Source organism: Hyperolius riggenbachi, chromosome 5, assembly GCF_040937935.1.
Source record: "Hyperolius riggenbachi isolate aHypRig1 chromosome 5, aHypRig1.pri, whole genome shotgun sequence".
Taxonomy (NCBI): domain Eukaryota; kingdom Metazoa; phylum Chordata; class Amphibia; order Anura; family Hyperoliidae; genus Hyperolius; species Hyperolius riggenbachi.
Genome location: NC_090650.1, coordinates 25107318 through 25120905, shown reverse-complemented (window position 1 = coordinate 25120905; position 13588 = coordinate 25107318). Strand labels below are relative to the sequence as shown.

The 13588-nt window shown below is 47.7% G+C and overlaps 1 protein-coding gene across 2 annotated transcripts in view; it reads left to right on the top strand.

Moving 5' to 3' along the window:
- Positions 1 to 13588, top strand: part of LOC137518023 (unconventional myosin-Ig-like) — a 221986-nt gene that overhangs the window by 43237 nt on the left and 165161 nt on the right. For both annotated transcript variants that reach the window (XM_068235194.1, XM_068235195.1), the window contains exons 7-8: positions 5653 to 5769; positions 8191 to 8397. In XM_068235194.1, coding sequence (XP_068091295.1) covers positions 5653 to 5769; positions 8191 to 8397 — 324 coding nt within the window. The remainder of the gene's footprint in view (positions 1 to 5652; positions 5770 to 8190; positions 8398 to 13588) is intronic.

Here is a 13588-nt window from a genome sequence, read left to right as displayed (position 1 = left end):
AGAAGTGCAAGGTACCGAATCAGAGATCAGAGGAGTGGTCAGGAAAGCAATACGTCATAACAGATATCAAACAATGCCTAGTCTGGGTGTGTCCGTGGTCTCTACACCCTGGAACTAGTCTGAAGTATAACAGGATGATAACACAAGTTTCCTAGTCTGGGTGTGAGGTCCTTGGTCTCTACACCCTGGAACTGGTCTAAGGAATAACACAGATGATACACAGTATTCCTAGTCTGGGGTGTGAGGTCCGTGGTCTCTACACCCTGGAACTGGTCTAAGGAATAACACCGATAATACACAGTAAACTGGCTAAGTGCGGATTCCCAGGTCCTCCTGGTTCCACCACACTGAAAGATCTGACTAGGTCTGAGTGCTAACACATAGGTATTCGCAACGCCAGACAACCAGCAACTGAACAGCAAGAGATATATATAGTGGAGCGCTCTCCAGCTCCACCCAGCTCCCATCAACCAATCAACCACTGAGCTGGGATCAGCTGGCCACCTCGCTCAGCTGACCCTTCTCCTATTGGTATAAAGAGCCTTTCTGTCTTGCGGCGCGCGCGCGTAGCTCTCCATCTGTGTGCACTACTGGGTCCAGCCAAACCAGACGCATGTTGCTGCGGGGAAACCGCCGCTCTATGCGCGGACACCGCCGCCTCACTGTCAGAAGGCGCAGCGGTTTCTCCGCAATCCGTCACAGATGCACTCTGTGTTTGAATGCTTGCATTATGCATGTTACAGGGCCAGAGTTAGGACACATATGAACTCTGGGGAGCCTCTGTGCATTGTATGTGACTATGCAAAATAATGCTTTTTTTTTTTCTTGCAAACGAACACTTTAGCTTACATAGCAGTGGTTCCTGGATGGTTGTTTTGCAGTGAGCATTCACATGAGAGCATTTGCATGTGAGTGTGCAAAGGGTTAACAAATTTTGTTGTTTAATTGGCCTGATTCCTCTGACTACAGTGGTGCTACATGTGACCCGGCAGCATGTAACAGGTCACATGAGGCACCGCTGTAGCCATGGATACAGGACGCTGGACGGGCGGATGAAGATCCCATCGCCTGGGTGCATGCATTATCCCAGTAGCTTAATTTTCGCCATAGTGCCCCTTTAAGCATCAACATACTAGAGCATGGGTCCCCAACCCCCGGTCCGTGGCCCACTGCTGGTCCGTGAGCTGTTTGCAGCTGGGCCGCGGATCTGTCCTCTCGCTCCCTCCCCCCGCGGCCGCCGCTGTGTTACCTTAGCTGGCAGCTGCTTCCTCTGTATATATCCTGGTAAGCCTCTCTCCTTCAATCTCGTTTTCTCTCATAGCAGCGCGTCTCTCGCTGTGAAGAGGCAGGAAGCTGGGCAGCGGTTTCCATGGTAATGGTGATATGCATCGCCGTTACAGGAAGCTGCTCTCCTGCTTCTGCGTCTTCACAGCAGCCGGGAGATGCGATGCTATGAGAGAAAACGGGATTAAAGGAGAGAGGCTGACCAGGATAAATACAGAGGAAGCAGCCGCCAGCTAAGGTAACACAGCGGCGGCCGCATGCAGCTATACTGGCTATACTGGGGCATCTATACTGGCGCATCTATGCTGGCTATACTGGGGTATCTATACTGGCTATACTGGGGCATCTATACTGGCTATACTGGGGCAGCTATACTGGGGCAGCTATACTGGCTATACTGGGGCATCTATACTGGCTATACTGGGGCATCTATACTGGCTATACTGGGGCAGCTATACTGGCTATACTGGGGCATCTATACTGAGGCAGCTATACTGGCTATACTGGGGCATCTATACTGGTTATACTGGGGCATCTATACTGGTTATACTGGGGCATCTATACTGGCTATACTGGGGCATCTATACTGGCTATACTGAGGCAGCTATACTGGGGCATCCATACTGGCTATACTGAGGCATCTATACTGGGGCATCTATACTGGCTATACTGGGGCATCTATACTGGCTATACTGAGGCAGCTATACTGGGGCATCTATACTGGCTATACTGGGGCATCTATACTGGGGCATCTATACTGGCTATACTGAGGCAGCTATACTGGCTATACTGGGGCATCTATACTGGCTATACTGGGACATCTATACTGGCTATACTGGGGCATCTATACTGGCTATACTGGGGCATCTATACTGAGGCAGCTATACTGGCTATACTGGGGCATCTATACTGGGGCATCTATACTGGCTATACTGAGGCAGCTATACTGGGGCATCTATACTGGCTATACTGGGGCATCTATACTGAGGCATCTATACTGGCTATACTGGGGCATCTATACTGGGACATCTATACTGGCTATACTGAGGCAGCTATACTGGCTATACTGGGGCAGATATACTGGCTATACTGGGGCATCTATACTGGCTATACTGGGACATCTATACTGAGGCAGCTATACTGGCTATACTGTGGCATCTATACTGAGGCAGCTATACTGGCTATACTGGGGCATCTATACTGGGGCATCTATACTGGCTATACTGAGGCAGCTATACTGGGGCATCTATACTGGCTATACTGAGGCAGCTATACTGGGACATCTATACTGGCTATACTGGGGCAGCTATACTGGGGCATCTATACTGGCTATACTGAGGCAGCTATACTGGGGCATCTATACTGGCTATACTGGGGCATCTATACTGGGGCATCTATACTGGCTATATTGGGGCAGATATACTAAGTATACTGAGGCATCTATACTGGCTATACTGGGGCAGCTATACTAACAATACTGAGGCATCTATACTGGCTATACTGGGGCAGCTATACTTCCTAGATACTGGCACCCGGATTACCTACCGCCACCCCCCCCCCCGAAAACTGGCACACACCCCTATACCCCCCCCCCCCATCCTCCCGGGCCCCAGGAAAAGGTTTGGTCTGGATAGTGGTCCCCGAGCCGAAAAAGGTTTGGGTCCCCTGCTCTAGAGAATGGCTAGTGTCAGGAACCGGCCCGCGAAACGCCTGCGTATACGGTTCCTGACTGCGGGTTTGACCAGATCAAGCGGGGAGCAGCCTTATTCGAGCTAAAACAAGGCTGGGACCCCTCAGAACACCTCTCACTGTCACCACTAGCGGTTCACTAGACACTTCCACTCTGCTGTCGAGTCCTCAGCGCGCAATCCGCGTTTTTGTATTCGGGTCAGCTTTGCGCTTTAGGCCAACGTATGACAAACGCCCCACACACAATGCAATTACAATCTTATACGGTAGTGTCGCTCAATCATACAATCAGGCACGGACTTATACACACTTCAATCTCTTCTAGGCTATGAGTGTTAGTTTAGTACAGCAGAAGTCAAACTTATTAAATAATGATTTAATATTCCATGAAAACGTGGAACAATGCAGAACTTAATATATACAAAAGATGTACAAAAAACAAAGTAAAAAGTTACAAAGATAAAAGTTACAAAAATACATACAAAGCGATTTGCTTACCAAAATAAATGGGGAAATAAACGTACCAGCGTATCGATCTGGCGTTGTTGCGGGAGTACGCACTTCTGGTAAGGAACCAGGTTAGTTCTAGCCGGGTGTGCTATCTCCAAGAACTACAAGTTGTGGCTATCCTAGCTGCTGTTTTATACTGTGAGATACGCCTGGAGGCTGCAACTTCCTTGGGGAGGGGAGGAGCTAGTTTTTAATTAAATCTCAGACATAATTCTATTTCCAGGTAAAAGTCTATACATCAAAAGATTGTGAAGTGAGGCTTTTCAACTCCAGGTGAAAACTTGATTAAGGCTTTTTCCTGTCTCCGTTTTTAAAGTCTGCAGAGATTTCCAACCCCTTCCCATAGATGTAATTTACAGGGTATATGTGAGAAAACGCGGAAGAGCCGCCGCAAATACTCAGAGTGAGGCGGCTGATTCCGCGTCTAGCATGGCATCTGGAGTGTTTAGGCACGCATCCACTAGCGGGACAGAACGCGGAGAAACCACTGCATGCCCAGCGGTCCGGGCGGCGGAGTCCGCGTCCGACGCGGCAGTTGGTACGCATAGGACTACTACTGACACAGTGGCTGAGCGCGGGGAAACCGCCGCATGCTCGGTTGGCGGTGCGGCTGCCCCCGCGCTCAAACAGGCTGACACATTACAACACATGTCTGGTGTGGCTGGGACTGATAGTCCACACTGGCTCAGGAGGACGCGCGCGCGCAGAGAGGCAGAGCCTTTATGACAGTCAGAAGGGAGTCAGCTGACCAAGCCGGTCAGCTGACAATTTCAGCAACTTCCATTGGTCCAGCACTTAGGGGAGGCGCTAGTGAGCGCTGGTGTATATATACTGGGTGCTGGTCATTTCTCTGGTGTCTGGCGTTGCGATCACTACGTGGTAGCACTCAGACCTTGTCAGTATCTGTGTTATTAGACAGTTTCCAAGGTGTTGATGGCCAAGGATCTCACACCTTAGTCTAGGAAGTCTGTTATTATCTGTATTATATTCTAGATCAGTTTCCAAGGTGTTGACGACCAAGGAACTCACACCTTAGCTTAGGCATTGTCGATTATTTGTTATGACCTTCTGCTTTCCTGACCATTCTTCTGATCTCTGATTTTGTACCTTTATCATTCTGATACTCTGTTGCCAAACCTCGGCTAGTCTCTGGATTCTGCCCCTGCCTCCTGTCTCTGTACCTTATCTGTCCGTGTGTTTATGACCTGGCTTGTCCGACCTCGAGAACTATCTCTCCTGTTAGGAGATAGCTCGCAGATCTGTCAGTGACACTTCTCCATTGGTGTCACTCACGTTCTGTCCTTCCCACTGTCAGTCTGACTCCTCCCCGTGGAGAGTCCAGACTACGGAAGGAACCAGTTGCCGAGCAGTATTCCTATCTGCTCTTGCACCAGTCTTCCAGGTGCGATCCTCAAAGTATTACTGTTGTACCAAAACACTCTTATCACTCAGGTGTCCAGAGGTTAGAGATATATCTGATTATCGGTGATACTGCAGATCATCAATAATCTGGTATATATCTGCATTCTCGGTGATACTGCAGATCACCGGTAATCAGATCCTCTCTGTGTTACACCGATCGTTACAGTATAGTTTGCACCTCCACCAATAATTCAATTTCCTCACAATGAAATAGTGTTTAACACACATGTCAACTTTTGGTGAAGAGACTCTTCCTGACTAGTCTAGAGTTCTTCACAATGCTTTAACAGCCTTCCTCAACAGAAGTGTAAACGTTTCAAGTGTCAATGACTTCAACACTTCACTTCTGCCATTGTCTGATTACCCCAGCTCTATTCACTGAAGTCCTCTTTAGATGCAAGTGTAGTACAGCCAGATGACCATCGCTTCAAAGCAGAATACACATGTGAGATATAGCAGACAGAAAAATGACAGAAATATGTTCCTGTATTCCCTAATATCATCAGCAGCTCAATATATCACCACAGCTAGTATAGCACCCTTCAGAAGAATAAGAAAAAGGAAAGAATATACAACCAGCTTATTCCTCTAAATGGCTTATTCCTGTAATTTTATAAAATAAATGTAAAAAAAAAGTTTTTATAGGAAGGAAATGAGCCAGTATTTGGGGTGCTGGACTGAAAGCAGCAGGTAGCTGTATTTATCAGACGGCCTGACCTCTCTGTCTGCATCTCTCTGTGTTGTCAGTGCATCATCAACGACAAGTCCAGCTACAAGATGGTGGTGGATTCCATGCGAGTGATCGGCTTTACCCAACAAGAGGTGGACTCTGTGTACAAGATCCTGGCCGCCATCTTACACCTGGTGAGTGGAAAGGACTGCATCACCACCAAATTCCTCTGTTGTTGTGTTTTTGTTTTTTTTGTTTGTTTTTTTTGTAAAGTGTACACCAGATAATGTCAAAAAGGGCAAAGTTGTATATCTGCATTTGAAAGCTTCTTAGGTGTTTTTCTTAATCAGCTGAGAGGGCCTGGGGGTACTGCCTCTCCCTGTGAAGCATGAGGTCATGAGTTTGACTCCCTGGTCAGAGAAAAAAATAGATGATCTTCTTAGGCAAGATTCACAGTATCTTCTGGGAGGAGGTTTCACAGTAGCCAGAGCAGTTTCTGGCCATTGTGGCATACCTCTTAATTGTCGCGATTTGGCTGGGACTGTCCCGGGTTGGGAGGTATTGTACTGGGGTTCTACCCCCCTTGTGTCCTGGCTTGTCTTCCTGTCCTATGTTCCCACAGACATAGTATATACAGCATATGATGGGCACAGCAGTAGCAGGTAGTGCTTGGTTTTACTCCTGGGTCACATGATTACATGCGGCGTAAGGAAATTGAGATGCCGGACAGTACAATGAGCAGTGAACTATAATGGATAGCCAGACATTGTTGGGACACCCAGAGGAGGTGATCAGCATGGCTAACACTGTGCCCATACTTTGCTGTATGTACTAGGGCTAGGGAAATACAGAACACAGGCCACTAGACACCAGGGAAGCTATTGGTAGAGTTGTAGAGGGTTTGATCAGCACTAGATTGCTGGCAATGCTGGGAGGAGTCGGTGCTGGAACAGAAGGAAGGGAGCACCGATCAAACCAGAAAATGCCAAGGCCTCTTCCCTGTGCCTCCAGGGGAGCTCAGTCCAAGTGAATCACAAAGGACCGGCACCGCTGTCTTGTATTAAAGCTCTTTATTGATCCAAAATGGCAGCAGTGACAGATTGCTGTTTCAGTTGCAATAACCTTCATCAAACTGCACAAAAGCCTGGCTTTAATACAATAAAGAGCTTTAATACAAGACAGCGGTGCCGGTCCTTTGTGATTCACTTGGGAGGAGCAGGTGAGCAGGTGCAATGGTCGTGCCTCCAGACCTACAGCTTTGCACTTAGTAGAGGAGAGGAAGAGAATTCTGGTACTGACCCCAGACAACAGTTCAATAGCACCTTTAATTCAGTCCCAGCAATCCCGACAGTAAATACAGTGTAGATGGCCTGACAGCCGTTTCACAGGTTAACACCCGCTTCGTCAGAGGCAAAAAATAGCAACTATTTCTTGCCTCTGACAAAGCAGGTGTTAACCAGTGAAACGGTTGTCAGGCCATCTACACTGTATTTACTGTCGGGATTGTTGGTAATGAAATAAAGGTGCTATTGAACTGTTGTCTGTGGTCGATGCCAGGATTCTGTTCCTCTCCTCTATTTAATCCAGGGAAGCTATATTGGGGAGGGAGGGGGAACCACTGGACACCAGGGAAGCTATATGAGGAAGGAAGAAAGGGACAACTGACTCTAGGGAACTGTATGGGGGTGGGAGGGGGGTCACTAGACACCAGGGAACTGTGTAGGGGGTGAATGAACTGAGCTGAACTGAACTAAGCAACATCAAATGGTGGCAATCAGTATGCCCCTTCCTAAATGCCGAGCAGGGCGAGACAAGAGCGCTGGCCACTACACCACTCTGCCACCCCGCTGTGCCTCTGTGCCTTACACTTGCACAAAAGATTCATCTTGCCAGCCCAGTTTATTATTTGCTACAGCAGCCACGTGCCCCCATCAGCATCTGCTTCACCCATGGTGGCTAGAGTGTGTGTGACAAGCGGTGGCTGCCAGATGGGAACAAACAGATGGGGGGATGAACATTTCAATACATTAAACTAAACAATAATATAACAATACAATAAATATATTCCAGTAAAAAGGTCTATAGAGTAACTGCAGATCATCTGAGCCCAAATATTGCATTTTTTACCCCCGGCAAACAATTTTCCCACCCCACTGGGCTGCATTTAAAGGACAACTGTAGCAAAAAGGGCAACGGAGGCTGCCATATTCATTTCCTTTTAGGCAATACCAGTTGCCTGGCAGCCCTGCTGATCCTCTGCCTCTAATACCTTTAACAATAGCCCCTGAACAAGCATGTAGCAGATCAGGGGTTTCTGACATTATCGTCAGATCTGACAAGATGAGCTGCATGCTTGTTTCTGGTGTGATTCATACACTACTGCAGCCAAAGAGATCATCATGGCTGCTAAGCAACTGGGGTTGTTTAAAACGGAAATACATATGGCAGCCTCCATATTCTCCCCACTTCAGTTTTCCTTTAAAGGTATGCTCCTTTATAAAAAGCTTTGATCAGCAAGGTTTTCCAAATGGAGGTCTGATGCAATTTTACATTGCAAAATGCGTAGTTCTTCCTCAGCAGGTTTTCCAGTGATGCCGTCTCCTCCCTCTCCACAGGGTAACATGAACTTTGCAATGGACGAGGACTCTGTGGTCCTGGAGAACGAGGAGCTGGTTGACCACATTGCCGAACTGACGAGTTGCGATTCCGAGGCGGTGAGAAAGGCGCTCCTGTACCGGACGGTGGCGACAGGCGGGAGAGAGATCATCGAGAAGGGGCACAGCATCAGAGAAGCAGCGTACGCCAGGGAAGCCTTCGCCAAGGTAAAAGGAAATATACGTTTCAGTGCACAATCTCCCAGTGAAGACCCAATGGAAGATTTAGTGCAATTTACCATTCCTGAAAAAGGCCCTGTGGTGTAAATTATTCAGGCTAATTATCCTGGTTTCAGCGTGGGAAACACTTCCTATAGCTATATATTGCTTTATATTGGCATGTAGCCCTGCCCTCCTAGTAATGCTTAGCCTAGGCTATGTGGAATTCTCCCCACCATTAGGGCTCAGGCACACTATAAGCGCTTTTCTGAGCCCTTGCGATTGATCAGTGCTTTCTGATCGCTTTTTCCAAATCGTTCCATTCACTTTCATTAAAATCGCAGTAAAAATTGCTGCATTTGCGCAATTGCGTATGCGTAAAATCGTACGCGATCGCATCGCGGCAATTTTTACACTTTTTACCGTGATTTTTACTGCGATTTTAATGAAAGTGAATGGGAGTGATTTTTAAAAAGCACTCAGAAAAGCGCTTATGGTGTGTCTGAGCCCCTAGAGCATTCTGGGAGAGCAGGTATTATTTGTTCTGGCTTCAGAACTCTCTGCATCTGACAGGACTAAAGATGTCACCACTTGTGTAAATCATGGAGAGGAAAAACTTTACAATGGGCAAACACTGACTAAATCATGTATAAATGACTATTGTAAAAAAAAAAAAAAAAAAAAAAAAGATAAGCAATTTTATTCATTACTAGGTGGGCCAAGCCCGTTAATATATCGGGCTCTAGTCCCTCACAAACCCCCCCCCCCCTTCCGCCCCTATGACCGCCGCAAGTACGCACGCATGCACTCCCGCCCGCATACCCGCACGCACTCACACCCGCCCCTCCTTGGCCCCGTCCTCCTCCTGTCCCAACCGCTACACATGCGCAGTAGCCAAAACACACGGACACAGGGACAGGAGGATGACGCAGGGACAGGAGAATGACACAGGGACAGGAGGATGGATGACACAGGGACAGGAGGATGGATGACACAGGGACTGGAGGATGGATGACACAGGGACAGGAGGTTGACGCAGGGACAGGAGGTTGATGCAGAGACAGGAGGATGACGCAGGGACAGGAGGTTGACGCAGGGACAGGAGGTTGACGCAGGGACAGGAGATTGACGCAGGGACAGGAGGTTGACGCAGGGACAGGAGGTTGACGCAGGGACAGGAGATTGACGCAGGGACAGGAGGTTGACGCAGGGACAGGAGGTTGACGCAGGGCCCGGAGGATGATGCAGGGACAGGAGGAGGATGATGCAGGGACAGGAGGGATGACGCAGGGACAGGAGGATGACGCAGGGACAGGAGGATGACGCAGGGACAGGAGGATGACGCAGGGACAGGAGGATGACGCAGGGACAGGAGGATGACGCAGGGACAGGAGAGTGACGCAGGGACAGGAGGGTGACGCAGGGACAGGAGGATGACGCAGGGACAGGAGGATGACGCAGGGACAGGAGGGTGACGCAGGGACAGGAGGGTGACGCAGGGACAGGAGGGTGGCGCAGGGACAGGAGGGTGACGCAGGGACAGGAGGGTGACGCAGAGACAGGAGGATGACGCAGGGACAGGAGGGTGATGCAGGGACAGGAGGATGACGCAGGGACAGGAGGATGACGCAGGAACAGGAGGATGACACAGGGACAGGAGGATGACGCAGGGACAGGAGGATGACGCAGGGACAGGAGGATGACGCAAGGACAGGAGGGTGACGCATGGACAAGAGGATGACGCAGGGACAGGAGGATGACGCAGGGACAGAAGGATGACGCAGGGACAGGAGCATGACGCAGGGACAGGAGGGTGACGCAGGGACAGGAGGGTGATGCAGGGACAGGAGGGTGGTGCAGGGACAGGAGGATGACACAGGGACAGGAGGGAGGATGACGCAGGGACAGGAGGATGATGCAGGGACAGGAGGGAGGATGACACAGGGAGAGGAGGATGCGGCGGTGACTGACACCGCATAGGTAAACATTGTGCTGGCGACACGCTGTGTGTCGCTAGCACTGCGGAGGGTATAGCAGGGGGGTCCTGGAGGCACACCATGGGGCAACACAGGCTAGTGTTAGTGTGCACAACCAGCCTCTGTGCCCCACTAACATAATTAAATCCCACCTCGGGTTCTCTTTAAGTTATTCACCTGATCCCGCCCACCTCCTCCCACTGCTATCAGAGATTAACTGTTCACCTGGTCCCGCCCACCTCCTACCACTGCAATCAGAGATGAATTGTTCATAGCCAGTGCTATATCTTTAGAAAAGCCATGTCAACCTCCCATCTCCTGTACTGAGGAGCAATTTCTCTCTGTTCTTTTATTCTTTTAATTTGCATATATTGAGCAGTGATGCACTGGGAGACATCTCGAGCTCACTCCAACCTGAATTATCGCAAATTCTTTCTGTTTTAAGAAAGCAAACTTTTGTTTTTCTTAACATCTTAGTAAGGGGGCTTTTAGGACAATTGTAGTCCCTTACACACTCCAATGAGTTCTGGGTCACCATGAGCCTGCTGATTAGTCTGTGCCTCTCGGTGTTACAAGCCCTACTGCATAGAGCCAAATTAATCCATGCCATGCACTGATGAGGATCAAACAATCCGAAACAGTCTGTTTGCATGTTGGATTATTATGGTTCTGTACAAATTAACAAGCTGACACATCATTGCATTCCAGCGGTTCTGGAGGTGTGTTTACCTTCTAAGGGTAACAATGGTTAATTTGCATATATTCAGCAGTGATGCCCTAGGAGACATCTCAAGCTCACTCCAACCTGAATTATCGCAAATTCTTTCTGTTTTAAGAAAGCAAACTTTTGTTTTTTATTTTATTCAAGATTTTCATAAACTTGGGAAGCGTGTAGGAAGGGTAGTTGGTTAATTACATAGTGATCTGGGGGAACTAGATAAAAATTGATAATGAGACTCTGCAGAGCTGTAGTGTTGCAGTGCTGGCTACAAAGAGTTAGGCTAGGTTCACAGTGGTCTGTTGTATAACGCGCTATAATGTGTGGACTGCAATGGAGACTGGACATAGAATTTAACCCCTCTGGCAGTATGTTTTTTTCTGGATTTTAGGGTTTAAAAGTGGTGCAATTTTTTTGCAGGCTTTAAGACCCTAAAAGAGGGACAAAATCATAGTGCAGAGAGATCTTTAGCAGCCCAGCACTTACTCACCTCACTGGGATCCAGCGCTGCAGTTCTCCCTCCGTCCTCCGGGTGACGCTGCAACCCTGTAGTGCGATAAGTGCTTCAGAAAATAGCACTGTAGCTGACTAAATTAGTTGGAGAGCTCAGAGAAGCTCTTTTGCATAGATAACCAGTGACATTTCTTAAAAGGAACCTTAACTGAACCTGAAAAAAAAGTTTTACTTACCTGGGGCTTCCACCAGCCCCCTGCAGACATCCTGTGCCTGCAAAGTCACTCACCGAGCAGTGCGCCTGCGCGGCTCTGGCCATGTGTGTCCTTGATCGTGCTCCCGTCCCTGTGGCCGTCTTGCGTCTGCACTGTACCCATACTCCGTACGTACGCCGAAAACGAAACTAAGCCACGGCGGAGGATTGCATGATCGGTGAGTGACGGCGCGGGAACATGACGTCTGCAAGGGGCTGGTAAGTGAAACTTGTTATTTCAGGTACAGTTAAGGTTCCCTTTAACTGTTCCTGTACAGGAAACAATATGAGACTCATATCTTTTGCTACTAATGGTCTATATCTTAGCTTAGCTGTAATACACATACAATTTATTATATCATAAGGTTATTTTCACTCCAGATTCCCTTTAACATCATACTGTAGCTTGCATTCTTATCCTGCAGCCGAGCCTGCTCATTTCTCAGGGACAAATCAGTGCCTGAAAGAGACATATGACTGACTCAGACAAGCATCAGCAGCACTGCTAGTCGCTAGGATACACATTGTGCTTAATGTTTCCCCATCCTATTTCTACCATCAGCCTCAAGGACGTCACTGTAATGTCTGCCACTTTTTTTTATTAAACTCCTCTATCAAATATTTATTATTATGTATTTATACAGCACTGACATCTTCTGCAGCACTTTACAGAGTACATAGTCATGTCACTAACTGTCCTTTAGAGGAGCTCACAGTCTAATCCCTATCATAGTTATAGTCTTATAATTAAAGTTGAAGAGAAATCGAGAGCCCAATATGGTGTAGTATGTCAAAATTGATTGGATAAATGAAACAGTGAGATGGTAATACTCACAAACACGGGTTACCACCTAGGTAACCACTGAATTGACAGAGGTGCTCTGCTTGCTATAACTGAATTGCTGTTGTTTATCCCCTGCTTATTGCCTGAAGAAGTGGGCTGTGCCCGCGAAACGCGTTGCATCTTTGGGGTATTTTCAATAAATGTGTATATCTATATATTTACAGTCCTTGGTGTCTGCTTTAACGGAGGCGAGTCCACCACTTCCTCCCAGCAATTTTTTAAAAATTTTATGTACTTTTATCCTTCTGGCGCCTCTGTTCACCTACCAATATAGTCTAATAATTGGCCAATCACTGACCAATTTTACCATCTCTATGTAGTATGAGAGCTTCCATAAACATCTGCACATAGTATTGAAAATCTGTTGACCCTCATGTGAGGGATTACCTATACAATCTGCTCATAGTATTCCATATCTGTTGACCTTCATACAACATGGAGGTGTTAATATTGCAAACTATAGTCTAATAATTACACAATACCTTGTGGGTACTGTAAAAAATATCAATACACTTTTAATATAAATTACAAAGTAAAATGCAGGGTGTGGTGCAGTCACACTCCTACATATACATTAAAATTCAGTGGGGATATCAAAACACACAAAAGGGGGGGAGGGAGGGGGTTGTTGCTTATCCTCAGTGTTGTAACAATAGACCCTGCAAGGGATGCCTCCACAGGGGGGCCCAGAAGCCACAGGGGGCCCCGTGGGGAAAAAAGTTTGAGAGAACGACAGCTAAGGGCATGGAGAGGAAACGCATTCTACTCTCGTACCATTGTTATGCTGACTGCATGTGTCTACCACGCAGATAAGGAATCATACACACTTTGGAATTTGTACACTGTCCCTGCTCCCTAGGGTTTATAAAAAAACATCTGTCTCTCACACTGCAGCAGTTCTGATGACTTCATGTACAACTTTACAAACAAAGCAGTCACAGTTGAAAAAAAGTTGT